Source organism: Marmota flaviventris, chromosome 9, assembly GCF_047511675.1.
Source record: "Marmota flaviventris isolate mMarFla1 chromosome 9, mMarFla1.hap1, whole genome shotgun sequence".
Classification (NCBI taxonomy): Eukaryota; Metazoa; Chordata; class Mammalia; order Rodentia; family Sciuridae; genus Marmota; species Marmota flaviventris.
Window position 1 is genome coordinate 49,662,944 of NC_092506.1, and position 22,035 is coordinate 49,684,978.

At 35.3% G+C, this 22,035-nt stretch overlaps 1 protein-coding gene across 1 annotated transcript in view; it reads right to left on the minus strand.

Moving 5' to 3' along the window:
- Far1 (fatty acyl-CoA reductase 1) overlaps positions 1 to 22,035 on the minus strand; it is a 59,435-nt gene that overhangs the window by 30,840 nt on the left and 6,560 nt on the right. The window contains exons 2-3 of the mRNA XM_071616375.1: positions 13,728 to 13,807; positions 120 to 315 (exon numbers count right to left, since the gene is read on the minus strand). Of these exons, the coding sequence (XP_071472476.1) occupies positions 120 to 315; positions 13,728 to 13,729 (198 nt within the window). The 5' untranslated portion in view covers positions 13,730 to 13,807. The remainder of the gene's footprint in view (positions 1 to 119; positions 316 to 13,727; positions 13,808 to 22,035) is intronic.

The window sequence follows — 22,035 nt, forward strand, 5'->3', positions numbered from 1 at the left end:
AAATTAATAATTTTTTTTCTTTTCTTTTACTAATTCTTTTTAGGATACCATGGACATATACTAAGCTAGTGATACATCATATTTTTTCTCCCCTCCAAATGATCATTCTCCACACTTACCTTGCCACTAAGGACTTCTTCCACTCGCTCTTGGGGTGTCTGTCCAGCTTTCTGCCTCACCAAAACGTATACTGAATTGACCTTAGGACAAGACCTTAGCAACTTTTCCAGAAGCACCTTTCCTAGGAAACCTGTAGCTCCCGTGAGGAGGACATTCTTGCCTTCATAGTATTCTGGGATTGAAACCATTTTGACCCTAAGAAAAACATAACAAGGAAGCATTAGTTCAATAATTTATGTTCATTCTTAGTAAAAAAAAAAAAAAAAAAAAAAAATCTCTTGGTAGTCATATAAATATTTTAAAAAACAAGTGAAAATCAAAACCGAACATTTAAAAGAGAAGATTGTAACCTTTGGTTAACTGTACTAGATGATCTCAAAAAATTCTTTCCAGTAATTAGAACCCAAATCTTTATATATCCTCTGTCAAATTTTAAATACAACTGAATGGTGTTTCTCTGTTCTCCAGAGGAATGTGTAACACCAAAGGTCAGCAATAAGACTCAATTGCCCCACTTATAAAACACCACTGGGTGTCATATTTACCTATCACCAGTTCAAAGAAGAAGAGGTAACACCAAGTCTTTTCTCCTACTCATCTCTCAGTAACAGGATAGCCAAAAAAGCATTTAAATTTCCCTTCTTAAAAAAGGCCTAGTAAGAAAAACATTGTCTACCTTATCCTCTCTACCCAAATTCCACCGAAACAGTAGAAAAAAGATACACTAAGATAACAAATAAACAAAAGAACCATGATGAATAAAGACAAAAACAAAGTGAAGGATTCATGCAGTATATTAGTACACAAAGCTAAAGCATATTGAAAACAATGTTCTGTACTGTTTAGAAACACACACATATAGGATAAAATATTAACAGATGTATGAGGAATACAAAACAACCAAAGAAGCAGCTTTGATTATATTTATGTCTTATTTAAACTAGAGCGTGGATATATGTGCTCTACATCCACATTTTTCATAATTAAAAAAAGAGTTCAGAGCAATTTGAAAACAAGAAATAATTCCATTAACAAGCAAAAATGGAGGGAGTAGTATTTCTAGAAAAAAACAGATGAGACTGAATTGATTGAGATGCCTAACAGAACAAACAGCAACCTAAGCCAAGAGGTTTAGAAGGGACTAAGGAGGCAAGAATTATCTTTACCAATCCCAAATAGAGCCTAGGAGAAAATGCCAAACTCAGGATCAAGAAGCAAAGTAATTAAGGCAAACCAAGGTAATTAAAAGATGCTCAAAGAACAGAAGAATCATTCATGACAGTCTTATATCGTACATAAACTTTGGGTCCAGGCTTAGTATCCAAATGTGTCTGAGCATCTAGATGGGTGCTGGGAACAAAAGAGAAATAGGACTAAGCCTAAGGTTGCTCCAAACATCCAAAAATGGAAGTGGGGGAGGCAGGAGGTCAGGATAGAAGAAACAAAAATCATTTAAAAAAAAAAGTCTATATAGGGCTTGACCTCCAGAATAAATGTTAGGGCCTTAGTCTACCTTTTGCTGCTGACCCTTAAAGCAATCTCACACAGAGTTCTCAATCAGTAAACCTATCTGGGGAAAAATTATTTTGGGAAACAGATCTTTAAAAACCCAGGAAGCTGGACTGGGGCTGTAGCTCAGAGGCAGAGCGCATGTGCGAGACACTGAGTTTGATCCTCAGCACTATATACAAATAAAATAAAGGCATTCAAAACAACAACAACAAAACAAAACAAACAAACAAACAAAAACAAGAAGGCAATATTAGCAACCAAAACCAACTATTGCAGTCCTTCATCAAGAATACCAAAGATAACTAGGTATTTTAAAAACACGTACAAAAGAACGACCAAAATGAAAATCAATAGAACCAACTAAACTACAAAGGAAACTAAAATAATGAAAAATTTAAGAGAATTTAAATTCTTATAAATATCCTCTAGCCCATTTATAAGAATATTGCAAAAATAACAATATCTATGAAAAAGGAACAAAGAATATGAAAACAATGAAAATCAGCAATTTAGACAGAGCAGAAAAATCCAATAAATAAATTATTAGAATTAAACCAGTGAATTTAACAAGGTCACCAGATACAAAGTTTGTCTGGGAAAAATGTATTTTTAGACATATACACACACACTCATATGTATACACATTTATTAATATACACATGTACCAACAGATAATGAAGTTTTAAAAAAAATTCCAAACTATGCCACTTATCATCAAAAATACAATAATCTAGGAAATAATAAGTGTTGACAAAGATACAGAGAAATTAGAACCTTCGTATGTTGCTAGTAGGAACGTAAAATGGTTTAGCTGCTGTGGAGAACAGTTTGGTATTTCCTTAAAAAGTTAAAACATAAAATTTTATGACCTATCAATTCTACTCCTAAATACATACTCCGAAGAATCTAAAACAAGTACTCAAACAAGTTGACACAAATTTATAGCAGTACCATCATTCCTAATAGCCAAATAGCACAAACAGCATGCACGTCAATAACAAATGAATAGTCTCTCTCTCTTTCTCTCTCTCACACACACACACACACATCCATTATTCAGCTTTAAAAAATAATTAAGTACTAATTCATACAACATGGATGAGCCTCAAAAATGTATCAAAAGTGTAGAAGTCAGACACAAATGGTCACATATTAAATGACCTGTTTATATGAAATACTCAGAATGGATAAATCCATAGAGACAGAATGCAGATTGGTGGCAGCCAGGGGTTGGGAACAAAGAGTACAGTAAAGAATGGAGAGATGCTATTAAGGAGTTTTATTTTACAACAATGGAAAAAAATAAGAGAGCTCATGTATAATGGCATAATTTAGTGTGAACATACTTTATATACAGAGTTACAAAAAAATTTTGCTGTAAATGGATAATTAAGAATGTAATGCACTCCACTATTGTCATGTATGTAAGAAATAAATTTTAAAAAAAGGGAAAGAAAAGAAATATTTTCAAACTAATGGACTGATGGATGCATAACACTGTGACTGTATTATATGCCACTGATTTGTTCCCTTTAATGGTGTTATGGCTTTAATATGCCCCCTTCAAAATTCTTGGCAATGTCATAGCATTGACAGGTGGGCCCTTTAAGAAATGATTAGGCCATGAGAGCTCCAGAGTAACTGAAACTCAAATCACTGCTAGAAGAACCATGGACAAGTATATTATTTAGGAAGAATGGTATTAACTATTAGAGATGAATAGTCCCTTATTAAATGATCTAGTAATTCCACTTTTAATTACACACCCACACAGCTGAGTAGATAGATACACCAGTAGACTGATAAACAAATACAGTTATAGCAGCACTCTTTTTATTGACCAAAAACAAACAATAACAACAACAAAAAACCCCTAAAGCAACCCATGTTTGTCAACAGTTCAATATATAAACTGTGGTACATTCGTATGATGGAATATTTTAGAACAACAAAAATGAAGGAACAATTGTTACATACAATATGGATGTATCTCACAAAAAGAACACCAGATCAATAAGGCCAGGTATAAAGAGTGTATTACATAATGCCCTTTACATAAAGTTCAAAAATAGGTAAAACTCATCTATGGTTAAAAGTCAGAATGATGGTTATCTAGCAGGGAAGAAAAGGAAGTAACCTGAAGAAATGTGAAGGCTTCTGGGATACTGGTAATGTTCTATTTCTTGATCTGGGAGGCTCACTTTAAAATGTTCAACAAATTGTCCATTTAGGATGTATGGACTTTCTTAACGTATGTTGTATTTCAATTAAAAGTCTACTTAAAAAACTTAAAAGAGGGCCATCATATGTGTCCTGGTCTGCTAAAACAAGACATACATATATATATATATATACACTATCCCAGCTTAATTTTATATAGAGCTCCCTTTTTCAAAACTGTCACTGTTTGCATAATAAATTATATGGTTATCCTAGTTGCTGCTTATAAGCTGCTTCAGGTCTGAGACTATTTCTAGATTTCAATGACTGAAAGCCTAACTGGAACTATAAAGTATAATAACCTTATGTGAGAAATATGAAGAATAATTCTGCATCAATATATCCAAACAATCTGATAGGTATTAATAATAGCTACATACTAAATAAATATTAGTGTCCTGAGAACAGAATCAGTACTATACCTTTCATCCCTTCAGAACTATTTTCAACAAATCTCCAATAACTTTTCTTACCTAAGGTCACTGAGCACATCTGTAGGACACAAACTTAAACCAGTATCTTCCAACTAAAAAGCACATTTATAGAAAGCATAAAAGTGAGATAAGTCATCACTAACTCACAAACAAGGACTGAATGCACAGTACTAGCAAAGAAGTTCAAAGAAAGTGTAGGGGCTGGAATAGATGATCCTAAAGGTTGTACCCATTTCTAAAGTTGTAGGATTCACTACAGAAAGAAAATTAGCCTTCTTCATGAGGTCTTCTGGCTTTTACTAAATGCATATAAGAATTTGCTCCACAGACATTTTTAATATGAAATAAAGTGAATTCTAGTTGAAGATTCCTTAAAGAATGCCAATGCAGAATTAACTGGTTCGGGTGGACTCTTGAACAGCTAAAATTCGTAGGCAACTAAACTTTACCACAATTTCCCTGAGGACCATTTCCAAAGACAGATAACTAGAGTAAGAAAAGATAAAGAGGTCCACTGTCAAACTTAGAACTGGACTCACAAGAACACTCAGGTGGACTTAATTATAATTACCATCAATTTGAATAAAAAGATATCAATCTCAGGTTAAGAAATATGCACATATCAAAGATCAGTGTATTTACTTCCAATCCTAACCCACTGTACGACCTTACATTGAATGAATCATTTATTGGAAATGATGTGAGTGAACTATACCATTAACATACAATGAACATGTCTGTATCTTTCCACATGTTAGAATTTATTGAATAAATCAATTTCATCAGCTTTAATTCAGGGAGTATTCATACTTTCATTTTATTGCAAGTTATTTTATTCTATTCCAATCTCAATTACTAACATTTATAACACTCAAGTTACACACCACACTTCACACTATGATATATATAGGTTATACAAAGGAGGAGAAAGGACCACTCCAAGAGTAAAGGAAGAAAGCAGATACAATGCAAGAGTCACTGCAGTCATCTTGAAGTAGTCCATGTGCCATCAGCAGGAGAAATAGTGCTGAGCTGAAACCCAGGAGCAGGAAGGGAATCTTTGTTGTGGTGATCTTCCTGGGCACGGCTCACAACAAGTGATTGGGTAGAGGGGTCAGTGTGCTATCGTAACACAGTTCAAGGTACCTCTGCTTTTAAAGGTCTTAAGTGAGAAGATTACATCTGGTATGATTCATAATTTAATGTGCCTGGTGTTTCTGTTGATTTGATATGCCCAAATGTCCATGTTCTTCTAATTTAATTTGATATGCCCAAGTGTCCATGTTCTTCTAATGTAATTTGATAAGTTTGCAGGTACTAATTTTTTCTTTGAATGAATAAATTATTCTTCAGTTTGTGCTTTATGGTTGTGCTGGGCAAATGTTGGTAATTTACTTGTACAAACAAGTGTAGAGTCATTTTACCTTGACACTACACTCAAAATGGAGCAATTCATGGCAAACCGCTATTTAATATAATGGAGTAACACAGGACTAGGCACAGCCTGAAAACTGCTACTCCATATAACATGGAATAACCTGGAACAGGGCAGGGACTGCTCTCCACAGGAACAATAGAAACAACCCCAGGGCAAAGGAGGTGACAAGGTAAAAGACAAGAAACTCTGTAGCCTTGCTTAAGAGTAACATTTCTACAAAAACCTGTACCAATGTAATCCCATGGGAATCACTGAATTTTGAGATATCGGGAACTAAATATCATTTCAATACTGAGTGAAAATCAGGATTTGCTTATAAATGACTCATGTTAAGTAAGGTAGGTCCTTAATTCAAGCAAAGGCTTTCTGATAACCAAGTGCCAAGCTGCAGTAAGCCCTGGGGTTCTTAGTCTAGCAAGCCAGAGTTAGAAGCCAGGCTTATCCATTTATACCTTGGGGATGAGCTTATTTACTGGTTTCATTTTATAGTTTCTTCATCTCTAAAATATAGATAATAGAACCATTCACTTGCCCTCTACCTCATAGCATTTATGTGCCAATTAAGTGTAGCAAACTAAATACTACACACACAATTACATTTCCTTATTAATTTTCCCTTTATGTACATGGCAGAGATTCTCAGTATGGTCCTTCAACAATAAATCTGATCTCTAACATTTCAGAATAGTCTTAAAATTTTTAATGATCTTATTATTCTAGAAAGAATAATTTATTTATGAGTGTAAATTTTCAGTCTAGGGAAAAAAAAAAACTACTGAAGTATGATCAAAAGTTATTCCCTCTCTGAACCAGACACAGTAATCTCTTTGCCTTGACTATTCTTAAACTTGTAGATGATGATACAGAACAACTAGAGATATTGTAACACTACTAATACTGGAAAAGGGTGCAATCACTTTGGAAAAACCAGCTATATTCACCAAGAACATATGTATACTCTGTGCAACCTTGTAATTTCTTCTCAGGAGTACACTCAACCAAATTGCAAATAAACAAGGATACTAACACTCATGAACAATAAGGTTCAAAGAAGTAACATCATAAAAGTGAAAAAAAAATTCCTCAAATATCCATCAACAGAAAAATGTATAAATGATATTCCATAAGTTCTACACAGAATTCTCAAATATTAGCCAAAGAAACCAGATGCAAAAACAAATCTTGTGTGACTCCAATTATATAAAGTTCAAATAGATGCAAAACTAATCTAGGAGTCAGAAGTCAAGATAGTGATTATCTTGAGAAGGAAAGGGGCACAAAGTGGGTTCTCTGGGCATCTAATATTTTCTATTCCTTGACCTGGATATGATTACCTGATTGAGTCTGCTTTATAGTATTCAATGATTAAGCTGTATGTGAGAACTTCTCTACACTAGGATTCAAAGAAGTTTAAGATGATTTTTTTTCCTACATAATAAAAAGGTATTGTGTTTTGAATGCCCTTTCCTAGGTATTCCCTCTTCATTTATATAAATACTACAAGAAGCAACTTCCAAATTTAAGAATCACAGGTGAGTCCAAGGCAGGCTATTTGATAACCACACATAGAGAAACACCAGCCCATTTTCAGAGTAAAATGTAGGAAACACATCCCAATAAAATGGAAGATTCGAAACATTCTTTGCCGCCTGCAAACATAATACCTGTTCAGTTTGGGAAACTTTCACCTGAAAGCTGGTCCCCATCCAGGAACTGTGCTAAGGAGAAAAGACCAGGCAGAGTTTTTAACAAGGCCCAATTTTATAAGCAATTTGGAATCTATCAGATAGATGAACATCTCAGGCATTCACCTGCTCAAAGACTGCAGCTTATTCTGTTATCCTAACATGAATCACCCAGAGAAATTTCTCTATTGAGATGTGGATATGAAGTATATCCCCCATCGCAAAGATTCGTGTGTTGAAGTCCCCAACACAGCATGATTCAGATATGGGGCTTTGGGGAAGTGATTAGATCATGAGGGCTCAACCTCATCAGTGGATTAATCCTCTGAATGGACTACTGAGAAGGTGGTAGAAATTTTTGGAGGTGGGACCTAGTTGAAGGAAGACAGTCATTAGGAGCACACCTGTGTTCTTCTTGCCCCCTACCCCTCCCTGACTGCCATAGCTGAACAGTTTTCCTCTGCTATAGCTTTTGTCATGATGGTCTGCCTCACTTCAGGCCCAAAACAATGGAGTCAGCTTTGATAGACTAAAACCTCTGAAACGATGAGCCAAAATAAATCTTTCCTGCTCTGAGTTGTTTTTCTCACATATTTGCCAGAGCAACAAGAGTAAATAAAATAGAAAACTGGTCCCAAGTGTGGATGTTGCTGTGATTACCCTGACCATGTGGTTCAGAAGCCTTTGGAACTGGTTTGTGGGTGAAGTTTGGAAATGCAGACTATAGAATCCTTAAAATGGTTTAAGTAGAGCTTAATGGATGATTTTGGTGTTATCTTAGAAGATCACAACACTGATAGTAATATGGACAGTAAAGATTGTGTGCTCATAAGGTTTCAAATGAGATGAAGATGCTATTGGTAATTGAATTAGGGGCCACTCATTACATTATGGCAAATAATTTGTCTACATTTTGTCCATGACTGCGTGTGATGCTAAATTTAAAGATGTTGAACTGGGCTAGGGTTGTGGCTCAGTGGTAGAGTGCTTGCCTAGCACGTGTGAGGCACAGGGTTCACTCCCCAGCAACACATAAAAAAAATTAAACGAACAAAATAAAGGAATTGTGTCCATCTACAATTAAAAATATAAAAATAAAGGTGTTTAACTAATTAATCTGGTGGAGGAAATTTCAAGGTAGCATAGCATTTGGGTGATAGCATGGATATTGTTGGCAGTTTTTAGCCAGGCTTACCATGAGAATCAAAGCAAGAAGATCAAAAAATTCTGAAAAGTTTGCAGTTTATCCAGGACAGCACATGCAAAATTGGGGCCAAAGAAGTTGTGGTTGTTGAAGAGATTAGCACCACTAAAAAGAAACCAAGAACTTTGTACCAAAGCAATGGGAAAGATGCTTTGAGGGCATCTCAGGAATCAGCAAAACCACATCAGTTACAGGTTCCACAATGTAAAAATGTAAACTCATTTGCTTTGAGGGTAGCCTGTTTGCACAGGACCACCCATGAAGTTGTTTACACAGCAGTTTTTTGTTTGGTTGTTTTTTTTTTCCCCTCAGGTATTCAGGCACTCTAAGATTTCTGCAAACACAGTCCAAGCAAGCCTGGGTACTGCTTCTGCTGGCATGAAGGATGCCAAGAATTACAGGGTTATGTATAAAGGCTTCTATCAAGATTTCAAATAAAGGTTTGTAAGGCCAGACAATGTGTGTCAGGATCAGAATCCCTGGAGGTACTCCTCGAGAGGGCAATAATAAAACTGTGAGAGTGAAGCCAAAACAGCAATGGAGAGCCCAAGAAGTTAGAAATGCCAGAAATATGAAATGTCTGCCGAGGAAAGCTGCAAGCAATGAGCAGAGCCAGTCCAAGAAAAAGGGCATGTGGGCTGCAACCAGCAAGACCACAGGGTGAGGCTGCTCCAGTCTTATTTTGTATTTTATTTAGAGTCAGGATCTTCGAAACACAAAATCCCACACCTACAAATAATTTACCAGTCTAATTTAGTACCAAGTTCATGAGAAACACCTACCCTACATCTCCTTAGAAATGGTACTTTGTATACTCTCCTTAGGAGGTCTTTTAGACTGGGCAAGCCCCTATAATAGTAACTCCCAAGCATTAACGTGCAGACAAGTGACCTGAAGATCTAGTTTAAAAGATCCGAAGATCTTCTTATTCCACAGGTCTGGGGTGGGTCTGAGATCCTCCACTTCTCAAAGCGCTAAGTGATGTTGGAAACTTGCTTAATTAAGTTTATTCACTTGCAGTGCTAGCACACCACTGAAGCCCAGTGTTCCTGAACACCAGGGCAATTTAATGATCTGTTTTACGTAAAAAAAAAGAAAACAGAGAAAATAAATACTATTCCCTATACTCCACATGTACACACACATCCCTTTCTATTATATACCCATGGTCTCCGACCCAAAACATGATGTTTTAAAATGCTATAATTGGCCCATAAAGTAAACAGTCATATCGAAGACAAAGGGCCAATTTTTATAACAAACAGCATCTGTAATTTAATAAGACCAGCAATTAATTAGGCAAGCAGAAAACAAAAATAGAAAGTAAACATTAAAAAAACAAAGGGTTATTGAAATATTGATAATAAAAGTATACAAAGTGGAGACTTGATCTTTATGGGCAGTGGCAATTAAGCAATATCTACAAAATTTTAAATGCCCAATACCTTTGACCCTGAAATGCTTTTTTTTTTAATAGTACATGTTTATTTATTTATTTATATTATTTTTTAATACACAACAACAATGGAATGCATTACAATCCTTATTACATATGTAGAGCACAATTTTTCGTATCTCTGTATATAAAGTATGTTCACACCAATGTATGCCATTACACATGTACTTTTTTTTGCATTTCAATTCTTGATACACATATTTACCACAATTTTTCATCTCTGTTTGTATATAAGGTATGTTGTCACCCAATTCAAGTCTTCATACATGTACTTTGTATAATGATGACCATCACATTCCACCATCCTTGCTATCCCCTTTCCCCTCCCTTTCCCTCCCACCCCTCTTCCCTATCTAGAATTAATCTAATCCTCCCATGTTCTCCCTCCCCTTATATGAGAGAAAACATCCGGCATTAGTTTTTTGGGATTGGCTGACTTCACTTAGCATTATCTTCTCCAACGCCATCCATTTACCTGCAAATGCCATGATTTTGTTCTTTTTTTAATGCTGTGTAATATTCCATTGTGTATAAATGCCACATTTTTTTTATCCATTCATCCACTGAAGGCAGTGGCAATAAGCAACATCTACAAAATTTTAAATGCCCATTACCTTTGACCCTGAAATGCTATTTCTAAAAATTTATTTTGCAGCTATTCTTGTGTACGTAAAATGATGTATTCACTGCAGCAATGACAGCAAAAGATTAAAAACCTAAGTGTCCACCAATAGAGAAACAGGTAAACAAACTGGCATATTCTTAAAATGGTATATAACTCTATATTAAAAGAGTGAACTGGCATAACAAATATTGATACAAAATAGCATTCAAGATAAAATTTTATAAACCAAGATGCAATGCACTGAATGATATACTCCTTTCATGAAAAACCAGGTAACTGCAAAATAGAAATGAGAGGAATTTACTTTTCACTATATATCCTTTCATACATTATTATGTCCATGTATTATCTGTTTTAAAAAATCAGCATTTTTCTAAAATAAAAAAACAGATATCAGAAAGTACCAAAAACAATTTTTGAAAGTACAAATATCCTCCTCAAATTAGCCACTCTCCACCATCTTTGGTCTTAAAACAATTACAAATTCAGGTTTATTTTTTATTTAGAAAAAAATTCAACAAATCTTTTTTTTTTTTTTTTTTTTTTGGTTCTGGAGATTTGAACCCAGGGGTGTTTTATCACTGAGCTACACTCCCGGTCCTTTTTGTTTATTTATTTTTAAATTATTTTCATATATAAGACAGGCACAGTGGCTCACACTTAATCCCAGCGGCTTGGGAGACTGAGGAAGGGGGATCATGAGTTCAAAGCCAGCCCCAGCAATGGTGTAATGCTGAGCAACTCAGTGAGATCCTGACTCTAAATAAAATACAAAATAAGGCTGGGGATGTGGCTCAGTGATTGAATGCCCCTGAGTTCAATCCCGGGTACCAGCTCAAAATAAATTTTTTAATTGATTTTATTTCTGAAATACATGACATCAGAATGCATTACAATTCTTATTATACATATAGAGCACAATTTTTCATATCTGTTTGTATATAAAGTATGTTAACAGCAACTCATGTCTTCATACATGTACTTTGGATAATGATGTCCATCACATTCCATCATCCTTGCTAACCTCCTGCCCCCTCTCTTCCTTTCCACCCATCTGCCCTATCTAGAGTTTGTCTATTCCTCCCATGCTCCCCCTCCCTACCCCACTACAAGTCAGTCACCTTATATCAGAGAAAACATTCGTCACTTGTCTTTTTGGGATTAGCTAACTTCATTTAGCATTATCTTCTCCAACTCCATCCATTTACCTGCAAATGCCATAATTTTATTCTCTTTTATTGCTATGCAATATTCCATTGTGTATATATGCCACATTTTTTTTTTATCTATTCATCTACTGAAGGGCATCTAGGTTGGTTCCATAGTTTACCTATTGTGAATTGTGCTGATATAAACATTGATGTGGCTGTGTCCCTGTAGTATATTGTTTTCAAGTCCTGTGGGTATAGATGGGGGAAAGGGATAGCTGGGTCAAATAAGGGTTCCATTCCCAGTTTTCCAAGGAATCTCCATACTGCTTTCCATATTGGCTGCACCAATTTTCAATCCCACCAGCAATGTATGATGTATCTTTTTAAATTTTTTATAACTATTTTTAGTTGTTGATGGACCTTTATTTTATTCATTTATTTATATGTTGTGCTGAGAATTGAACCCAGAGCCTCCCACATGCTAAGCAAGTGCTCTCTACCACTGAACCACAACCCCACTCCCTTTTTTGTTTTCTATTTTGAGCTCTAAGATAGGGTCTTACTAAGTTGCTTAGGGTCTCGCTAAATTGCTGAGATTGCCCTTGAATTTGCAGTCCTCCTGTCTCAGCCTCCTGAGTCCCCAGGATTTCAGACATGTGCCCCCATAACTGGCTCAAATATTCTGTTTTTAAGTGAAAATAAGACAATTATCTTTCATCTGCCAATTATCACTACTATATTTGCTCCATTTCTTTATTAGATCAAAAAATATTTTAGATTAAAAATCAGATAACTACTTATCTATGAAACTATGGATGAATAGATTAAATTTCCTGAATGGGATGTGAAAAAAAAAATCCCCCTTCAGGATAATGTTGATCTCAAAATGAGATATAACTCTCCTTTATTTCCTGAGAGATTCACCTCCTCCCCAATGTCTCCATGTTCATAAGGGAGTAAAGTACACAAAAGTACCAAAAATATTACCATAGTTGTTACCAGAGTCTTAAGTTAGAGGCCCAACTCTGGCAGTCATAGTGAAGCAGATCCAACCACTGACCCCAAGAGCCAAATGGAAAAGTAATGATGAAAAACAAGAAAGGAACTTTAATCAGTTCAGCCATATTGGGAAGACAAAGGCACCAGAGTTTCCAACCCTGTCTTCAGAAGTACTCACATGAACTCCCAAATTATACAGACAAGGGGAACCAACAATATGCATATATCAAGAAGTCTTGGTTAAACTGTGGTCTGATTGATCATTACCTTGTGATTGGTTAGGCCTAGCCTTGTTGGCAATGCTAAGAAAGTTGCTTTGCCTGGGGGTATAGTTCCAACACATGACAAGATGTTTATCAATCAGACCTGTTGCTCCTGTTGAATCCAAGGTGACTGACTCAGAGTAAAGGAGACCCATGCAAAATGAAGGCAGAGACCCCTAGTTTTCTACATTTGAAGCTACAGGTGTTTTTAGCAAAATCAGCCTCTAAATCCCTGTTATATAGTAAAGTCAACACTGACTCTATAGCAACTTTATGCATTATTTATTGCACATACTCAGTAACCAACAAAATCTTTGTTTTACCTGCTAAAATTTATTTTTGGAGAACTAAACACCGAATATGAAAATCTCAAAATGAATAGATAACCATTCAATCCAACTTTCTATAAATTTCCACCATCTACAGCTATACCTGAAAGTAGCATCCATTTAGTTTTCTGTTAAAACTGAATCCTCTGTACCTTTAGCATGAACACAAGTTCAAAGTCAAAGTCTACCAGTGGATTAAACAAATAGACAAAGAATAAAATATTTCGTTCATTCTTTATTTTTAAAAACTCCAATTAGGTGCAATTCCTGCATTTAAAAAAAGCTACATACATTGCTGTTTTGTGGTTAATTCAATTCTGTTTATCTCATTCTCCTCTTCTTCGCAGCTGGAAGACCATTTGGCAGGAATACTGCAGAAAATTCAAATGCAAATAGAAATATTAAGCTAAATTATCTTTTAATACTGCCTTAGATTGATGACATATGCAAAAGAAAAAAATCAGACATTTAAAATGGAAAATTAAAATGTGGAAAAAAAATAAGAGAATTAACTGTAAAACATTATAAACCAGGAGTTGGCAAAAGTTTCTGTAAAGGGCCAAGTAGTACATATTTTCAGTTTTGTGGGCCATTACTCAGTAGCAACTTCTCGACTCTGCTACTATAGCACAAAAGCAGCTGCTATTGGTTTGAAAATGGTTTGTCCCCACCAAAGCTCATGCTGGAGTTTAATCCTCATTGTGAGTTATTAAGAGGGTGGAACCTAATAAAGTGATATGGATTAGAGCATCAGGGTAGAACTCCCATGACTGAATACTGGAGGCTTTTCAAGGAAAGAGAGGATACAGATACGGTCACACACACACACACTATCTCATTGCCATGTGATGCCCTGCACTGCCTTAAGACTTAAAGAGGCCATCACCAGAAGCAGCCCCTTGAATCTCCAGATCTGTAAGCTAAATAAACTACTACATCTTCTTCTTCTTCAATAAAGTGACCCAGCCTCAGGTATGTCATTGTGGTAAATAAAAATGGACTAATATTTATTAGTTTATCATTGTAGCCACAGACAATAAATAAATGCTCATGGCCATGTTCCAATAAAATGGAAAAAAAGTTTGCCAATTCCTTTATTTTTTATATATATATTTTTTAGTTGTAGACAGACACAGTACGTTTGTTTAATTTATTTATTTTTAATGTGGTGCTGAGGATTAAACCCAGTGCCTCCCATATGCCAGGCAAGCGCTCTACCATTGAGCCACAACCCCAGCCCTTGCCAATTCCTTTTTTTTTAAAAAAAAGATGTTGATGGATCTTTATTTCATTCATTTATTTAAATGTGGTGCTGAGAATCGAGCCCAGGGCCTCACACATGCCAGGCAAGCACTCTACCACTGAGCCACAACTCCAACCCTGCCAATTCCTTTTTTAAACAGTATTTCACAAACTTTCAGAAAAAAATAAAGTAGAAAGTAGAAAACATCAATGGAAAAGCAGTATGGTCTAAAAATACAATGTCTAAGATTTCACTACTTTGATCTATAAAGAGGGTCTCACATGTAAGGACACAATCAAACAAGGAGAATAGCATGTGAGAACAATGGCAAAGACTGGAGCTGCAGGGAACAAAGATGGCCAGTAAAGAATGCCAAAGAGGCAAGGAAGAATTTCCCTACTGGTTTAGTTTCCCTATAAGATTAGAGGCAGCACAACCCTGCTGACATCTTGATTTCCTACCTATGGCCTTCAGAACCTTGAGACAATAAATTTCTGTTGTCTTAAGGAGCCAAGTTTATGAAAATGTATGGCAGCCCTAGGAAAACTAAGAGGACAAATATCACAGTAACTACAATAAAGTATAGTCCAAAAGGCCTTCAAAAAGATGGTGCATTTGCTTGCATGTCATAATACATTATGGATCCATTCCAATACACATGAAGAAAGCTGCAATTACAAAAATATACTCAATTCAACACTTATGGACAGAATGGCTTTTTCAAGATGGGTATAGGAAAGATAGAAAAGTTTCACATGCCAAAGAAAAAAGATCAAAAGAAGGTAAACGTTCAGATTGCAGAACAAATCACTGAAATCTACGGACCTGCACCCATTGTATCTTTCTGTTCCTTGTCAAATTTCGGTATATGGTAGCAGTTTCAGGAAAATTAGTATTCTAATTATTACTATATAATAAAAATCATTCTAAAACTGTCCTACAACAACACAGTCATTTAATTCTCTAACAATTTTTGCAGATCAAGGATTTGGAAAAAGGAGCTAGGGTTGTGGCTCAGTGGCAGAGCGCTTGCCTAGCATGTGTGAGGCACTGGTTTTGATTCTCAGCACCGCATATAAATAAATAGAGGTCCATTGACAACGAAAAAAAAATTAAAAAAAAAGAATTTGGAAAGGGGTCCACTAAGCAATTCTGGCTGAACAGTTCTAACACTCCAGCCTCTTCACGTCTCCCAATGAGGCAGTTTGGGTTTCCTAATAAAGAATTATAATTTCAGGCTAGTCAGACTGCATACAAAACTGCTAATGGCTTAAAGACCCTAGTGAGCTAGATAGAAACTCTCTAACCTTTTCCGGCCTAGCCCAGGAAGTCACAGTATAACTTCCATCACATGCTGTTGACTATACAGATGGTGCAGAAACAGAAATGTAAATAAAGCTCATCAGGACATGCAAGCACCCTAATAGTTTTAAACACTAGAATTATACCCACAAATTGTAGTCCTGGCTGAGACTAGTTTAGTCAGGTTTTTGTTTGTTTGTTTGTTTGTTTTGTTTTGTTTTGGTGTTTTTGCAGTTCAGTGTGTAAAAAATAGAAATGTAGAGGATAGAACTCTAATACCTTTGAATTCTGGGAACCAGTATTCACACTCACTGTAGGACTGCTATCACTGTCATCTACCTTTAAAACAGCACATTTAGGGTTGGGGATGTAGCTTAGTGGTAAAGCCCTTGCCTAGTATGTATTCAGGCCCTGGGTCAGATCCCCAGTGTTGGGGGCAGGGGCGGACCGCAGGTAGGTTGGACACCACTGTAGCTTTTGCCAGTGACTCCTATGCCACAATGCAATACCCCATAGTCACCATAGTCATATGCTCTCCCACAATGCAAATTAATGCTGGCACCCCCAAAACCAAAAGATTGTGAACTCGATGCGAAAGGGACTTATAATCCTCATGGCTCCATGAAGAAGACAGGAGACTGTCAGCAGTACCTCTCCTGCATTCTTCCAGGGGTCTGGAGAATAATCAGCAGTCTCAGGGACCTTTCCTCAGTAGCCAGATATGTCAAAGGACAAAATTGCAAAAATTTAGTTTAACAATCTTTTTTTTTAAATTTTTTTTTAATTGTAGTTGAACACAATACCTTATTTTATTTATTTATTTTTATGTGGTACTGAGGATCGAACCCCATGCCTCGCATGTGCTAGGTGAGCGCTCTACCACTGAGCCACAACCCCAGTCCCTAGTTTAACAATCTTAGTTGGTTTTATTTTCTATTCTACAATGAAACTTTATTCTATAAAACAGAATGAGCTAAGCAGATGTTGAACAGAAAAAAAGCTAAAGAAAGCAGAAATAAACAAAAACAGAAAATAAGATTGATCATTTTGAAGTTATTTTCCTTGTTAAGTGACAACAGGTAAACAGACTACTATTTACTGATTGGTTAACATCAGGTACTTCAGGTTACCTTTTTTTGTATTACAAATTAAGGCAGAGGGAACTTTACTATCATACCAATTGAAACTAGCCTATTTGGAAAATTTGCTGCTACTGCTCTATTTCTGATTTCTCAGAAAGTCAGACAAATAGCTTAGTTTCAGTTTGGTGATGTGAAAGTTTTACATGAGTGATTCCATTTTGATTTTTAGCCTGGTATGTTAGGGCCTAGTATAGGACTTCAGTTCAAACAATGGCTTCTTTTATTTATATGTAACAGATAATACTAGGATACAACAAAGAGTTATTTTATTCCTCAACATACATATATGTATGTGGGTGTATGTGTGTGTGTGTTTATGTATGTATGTGTGTATATATATATATATATATATATATATATATATATATATATACACACACACACACACACACATACATACATTTTAGTTGTAGATGGACACATACCTTTATTTGTTTTATTTTTATGTGGTGCCAGGGATGGAACCCAGTGCCTCACGCATGCTAAGCAAGTGCTCTACTACTGAGCCACAACCCCGGCCCCCCCTCAACATATATTTTTAGCCAATCAAAACTTTTAAAAATATGGCTCATGGACCTCCTACTTTCAAATATTTTGTCTACCAAATAATCTCATTTATTGAATAATACTTTCACTTTCCCACTTTTGATTAACTGTGAACTTTAATCATTAGTTACCACTTGAAGGTAATATGCTTCTATCCAAAAGCAAGAAAATTCATTTTAGTTATACTATGAAGAAGCCTCTAGGTAAGTATGTACTTGAAGATTTTCTATAACTCCCATCTGAAAGCATAGTGAGAACAAATGGTCTAGATGGCCTAGTCAGTATTTTTCTACTATATCTTGGTTACTCTAGAATCTTTTTCTTTAATGACAAATAAAATTATATATATCATATACAACATGATGTTTTGAAACATATATACATTATGAATGGAATCTTTAGTGTTTTAAGACTCAACATAAATGAAAACTTCATCTGAAAATAAGTTATATATGCAACAAATAAAAATCCAAAGTATAAACTCAAAGTATATAAACTTTTATTTTAGTCAAGCTACTAAGAATAGCGAGTCCTTTTTCAAAAATTAAGGCTTATCGGGCATTTTTCCACAAACAAAAGAACAGCTCTAACATCTTTGTTAACATTTCTTTTTTCAATAAAAGATGCTAGTGTCCAACTCTGTTGTAAGCATCCATTGAAGTAAATATAATGGCTACTCTGTTTGCCTACAAAGGCCTTGATATAGCAATATTTAACTCTGTGTCCTATTTTTCCCAATGTGTAAGGTATTTTTTTTTTTTTTTTGGAAGTAAGAAATTGCAATAGGTTTATTAGTGCTTAGGTCATTAAACAACTATTTTATATACAGATGTTGCTACTTAACCATGGCACTTTCACAAGAACTAAAATGCTTCTAGGATTTTATTTTATGCTGAAAATTTCTAGACATTGAAGAAAATCAACACAAGAGTGATGTAAAAACCAAATATAAAGACTTCTTAAAAAGTCAAATTCTACTACCAAGAGGAAATGTCAATTCTATGGCATTAAAATTACCTGCTGACCAGAAAACTTAAAACTCGTCAGTAATATTGTTTCTTGGTTCTAAGCTCAAGGCCTGTACCATTAGGAAATTTCCCTAGTGTAAAGCCTGTTAAAAGAAAGGCTCTGTTCTTCTTTATACATAGTTTGCAATATGAAACAATAAATAGAAATACCAAAATTTAAAAAATGTAAATAGTTCTAGCAATTAGTTATTGAGACTAAGGAGGAAGTATCTCATTTCATTGTTTGGAAAAACATGTATTTAACTGCATTCTAGGAGGAAGATAATCATTAAACAGGTATTTGCTGTAAGTCACATATGATTCTTTTTTAGTAAACTATTATCCTTTATTCACTCTTTACCTTAATAAAAATGTTTTCACAAAGACAAGTTTTTATCCTAGCATTTTCAGTCTCAAAGAAATAAACACATGATACACTAATATTTTTAAAATAGGGCTTTTCAAATTTTGCCAACACGGAAGAAACTGAAATATTCTGTTTGGCTTAAAAATTCATAAAAGTTGTGCTGTGTCTATAGTATACCTGAGGATTAATATAAAAATATTTCAAATTACTGAGTAAAACTGACGTTACAGAAAAATGTACCATGTTTACTCTGAATGCTACATGCAGACTACAAAAAAGGTTTACCCCAAAACTGATTCTGGTAATTTACTAATTATATATCTTGTGCATCTAATTAAAATAAATCAAATACTATTTATGGATATTAATGCTTTTTAAAACAAGGTGGTAGAAATGGGTATTTTGCTGATTACAGAAGCAGTTGAGACACACACTGAGGGTCTAGGAGGGTAGTTCAGTGGTAGAGGGCTTGCCTAGCATGTGCCAGGCCCTGGGTTCAATCCCCAGCACAACAACAACAACAAAAAAGATTCAGTCTGATTATAACAAATGACTTGCAACCCTTACAAGAAGAAAAGTTGCTCTGAAGCCACTTCCTCATATGTATATTATATTTTCTTTCTATATCTCACATGCCATTTTCTTACTCTATCTTAGAATCTGTTTTCAAGGCTGAACATGAAAGAAGGTTTCAATCCTCCAAGGCAGTATCTGTGGTAAATGGGGCCAGGAAATCCTATACTTTATACCCAACCAGATTAGCAAAGTACATTAGCATATCAAAAACTACAAAATGTCCCCATGAAAGAGACCTAGGAACTCTAAACTCTGCCCTTCACAAATGTCCCAGTACAGAAGAGGAAATGATACTCATGTATTAGGATCACCATCTAGGCCTTCTAAGGTAATGACTTTCTAAAAAATGGGCCAGACCTCTCAATAGAAATTATGATATTCCTTTGATCCATAAGGCTATTTATAAATAAAATATCAAGCCAGTTATCAAGAATTGCAAAAATTAACATATTAGAATGTACCAAAGACTTCAATTTGTTCTCAACTATAAGTCTAGTTACTACAACTAAGAAAGACTAGTATGTCTACCACATATTCACACTCAAAGCTGTAATTCTATGATTTAAGAGATAATGCTATCAGTTAAGTTGTCCTTGCTTGATCATGGTTTCATATTATCATTATTCTTGCGTTTTATTGAGATTTTGTTGATTACTCTTTTTTTAACCTTTTTTTATTTTTATGTGGTGCTGAGGATTGAACCCAGTCCCTCACATGTGCTAAGCAAGTGCTTTACCATTGAGCCACAACCCCAGGCCCTATTCTTGCTTTTTTAATTAAAAATTACCATAAGTTTCACTCCATCATTACCAAGTTAGTTTTAGCTGTTTTATTAAATCTCTAAAGAATAAACTATACAATTCCATCAGTAAGTTTCTCACTGGTCTAGACTTTTTTGTGATTCAATTAGGAACTATCCATATCCCTAACTGGTGAAAATGTCTCCCCAAACTACCTGTACCTGGATAACTGCTATTATCCCACTAAAAAGTGGAAATTGCTCAACTAAAAGATGACCCAGCTAAAGGGTCGGGATTAAAAAGGCTTGAAAGTCACTGTTTTAAGGGTCCTCACTCTGGCTATGATCACTAATGAGGGGGCAAGGCCTTCTCCTTGGCCACACCAACCAAATGTGGTAGAACTGAGGAGTGTAAGAAGTGTTTGAACTTGGATGTCAATGATCTCTCCAGTCTCTAGTTTTGAGTGAGAAGGAAGTGCTACAAGGATATCTTAATAAATCCCCATTAACAAGCACTCTTTGGAAAATCTTTTCTTAGTTTAGCTTTAAAATATTGCCACTTTCATAGACATAGATTGAAACTAAATGTCAGGGATCAGCTCAGAAAAATATAAGAACCATGAGGGAAATGTGTAATGACTTTCTGGATTTTTCAGTGTTTTTAGCTGTGGAACTGAATTAAGATTTATCCTAATAAACCCCGTATCCATTATACTAAAGATAGGGTGAAAATATATATTGCAAAGTATAAACAGACTATAAGAATTCAGAATTCTTAAGTCAATTTATCAAACTTACAGTGCTAAAAACCCTGTGTTAAAGACATTTCTTTCTCTGGATACTGAGATCCAGAACAAAAAGATAATGAAAATAAATAAGCACAAAAGACATAGCAACAATCTGATAGAATAATGAATAACGACATCGTTAAGATTACTATAACCAAGTGACCCCGGGCAAGTCAATTCACCTCTCTGATCACTCCTTGAATACACTGAAGAGGCAGCCAGATCAATGATTGTTAAATCATCTTCTGGCCCTCACAGTCTACATTTTACTACTATGATTAGAATAAGTTATTTGTTAGTCAGGCATTAGATATTTAGGGAATAATTATTTCTTAAGATTTTTTTTTAAAGATGGACACAAGGGCTGGGGCTATAGCTCAGTTGGTAGAGTGCTTACCTTGCATGCAGAAAGCCCTGGGTTCTATCCCCAGCACCAAAAAAAAAAAAAAAAAATGGACACAATTCCTTCCTTCCTCCCTCCCTTCCTATGAGGATTGAACCCAGTAACTCACACACACACACACACACAAAAGATGGACACAATTTCTTTCTTCCTTCCTTCCTAGTGCTGAGGATTGAACCCAGTACCTCACAAGTGCGAGGAAAGCGATCTACTGCTGAGCTATAACCTGAGCCCCATATTTAGGGAATTATTAACTACAACAAGTCACAAAGGTTATCACTTTAAAACACTGCACCTAATATTTACCATCCTCAAACACTCATGCATTGCTCTACAATTAAATGTTCTATTACCAACTACTTCATCTGGTTCCTATTCTTAAGGATTCTCCTCATGCTAATAAATATGATTATATTTTAAGTACAATGAAGTTTTTTAAACCATGTGTTTTCAAGAGATTTATTTAAGACCTTCTTTCAAACTAAG